This window comes from Carlito syrichta, unplaced genomic scaffold, assembly GCF_000164805.1.
Source record: "Carlito syrichta isolate Samal-C Ts95f unplaced genomic scaffold, Tarsius_syrichta-2.0.1 Scaffold156020, whole genome shotgun sequence".
Lineage (NCBI taxonomy): Eukaryota > Metazoa > Chordata > Mammalia > Primates > Tarsiidae > Carlito > Carlito syrichta.
The window spans coordinates 101778-103223 of record NW_007100116.1 but is presented as its reverse complement, the minus strand read 5'-3'; the positions used below and the strand labels follow the sequence as shown (position 1 = coordinate 103223).

Genomic DNA, 1446 nt, shown 5'->3' with positions numbered 1-1446 from the left:
GCCTGCCGAACCCGTGCGCCCCCCGCTTCCCGGACCCCCGATCTCTCCCCTTCGGCTTTCCTTTCCCGGGCTCTGTTCTCGTCCCAACTCCTCTCCTACCCTTCTGACACCCCTCCTCTCCTGATCCTCCGATTGCCTTCCTGCAACCTAGCCTCCTCTAGGTTGCAGGCGACCCCTTCCTCCAACCCTCTGCCCCTCCCCTCCTGACCTCCGATTGCCCCCCTGACCCCTAGCCTCCTCTTCCTCATCCTTGGGCTCCAGTCCCTCTCCCCACACCTTCCCGAGCCTCCGCCCTCTCCCCAGCCATTCCAACCCCTTCCTTCCTGGGTCCTGAGTCCCCTGACGGCCCCAGCTTCTTGTCGCCCAATTCTCCCTTCTGGGTCCCGGCCACCCCCACCCCCCATCCCCTTCTGGGTCGTAGATTCTTCCTGACCCCTTTTACTTGGGCTCTACCCCCCCCACACACACACACACACTGGTTCCCGGACCCAGCCAAGGCCTCCCCTCCCAGCCCCCTTACTTAAAACTCTCCCACCGCCAATCCGGGACGCCCCACCCTCCCCACCTGCAGATCGATGACGGCGTGGCCAGCCTGGTCATTGCACAGCTGCTGTTCCTGCAGTCCGAGAGCAACAAGAAGCCCATCCACATGTACATCAACAGCCCTGGTAAGCAGGGCCTTTCTTGGGTGCCAGGGGTGCTCGCAGGGATGCATAGGTGACTCGGGGGGCCAAGATCCCCTGCCAGGGGTGTGCTGAGCTTTAGAACCCCAGAAGTGTCTTGAAAGTGGCAAAAACTTCCTGTTGCTGGCTTTTAAGCCAAGGTTCACAAACCAGCAGTGGGACTCACCCCACAGAATGGCTTCTTTGATCCCACTAGTGTTCTGTCGACCAATTTTAAAATTGGTAGCGTTGCCCCACTCAAAAAGAGGATAGTTCTGTCCAGGAGTTCGAGACCAGCCTGGGCAACATAGTGAGACCCTGTCTCTACAAAAAAATTTTAAAATTACCCATGTGTGGTGGCGCATGCCTATAGTCCCCAGCTACTAGGGAGACTAAGGCGAGGTGATCACTCAAACCCAGAAGGTCAAGGCTACGGTGAGCCATGATCGTGCCACTGCACTCCAGGATGGGCGACAGAGTGAGACCCTGTAATTCCAGCACTTTGGGAGGCCAAGGCAGAAGGATTATTTAAGACTGAAAATTTGATACCAGCCCGAGCAACATAGTGAGACCCTGTCTCTACAAAATAAAAAAAAAATTTTTTAAAAAGAGAATAGGCCAGGTGCAGTGGCTCAGCCTGTAATCCCAGCACTTTGGGAGGCCGAGACGAGAGGATTACCTGAGCCTTGAGGGTCTGAGACCAGCCTGGGCAACTTGGTGAGATCTCATCTCTACAATAAATCACAAAAACTAGCTGGGCGTGGTGGCATGCATCTGTAGTTCC

The 1446-nt window shown here is 56.2% G+C and overlaps 1 protein-coding gene across 1 annotated transcript in view; it reads left to right on the top strand.

Annotated features, from left to right (window-relative positions):
• The window catches only part of CLPP (caseinolytic mitochondrial matrix peptidase proteolytic subunit), a 10077-nt gene that overhangs the window by 3178 nt on the left and 5453 nt on the right, over positions 1-1446 (top strand). The window contains exon 2 of the mRNA XM_021709073.1: positions 572-668. Within this exon, the coding sequence (XP_021564748.1) occupies positions 572-668 (97 nt within the window). The remainder of the gene's footprint in view (positions 1-571; positions 669-1446) is intronic.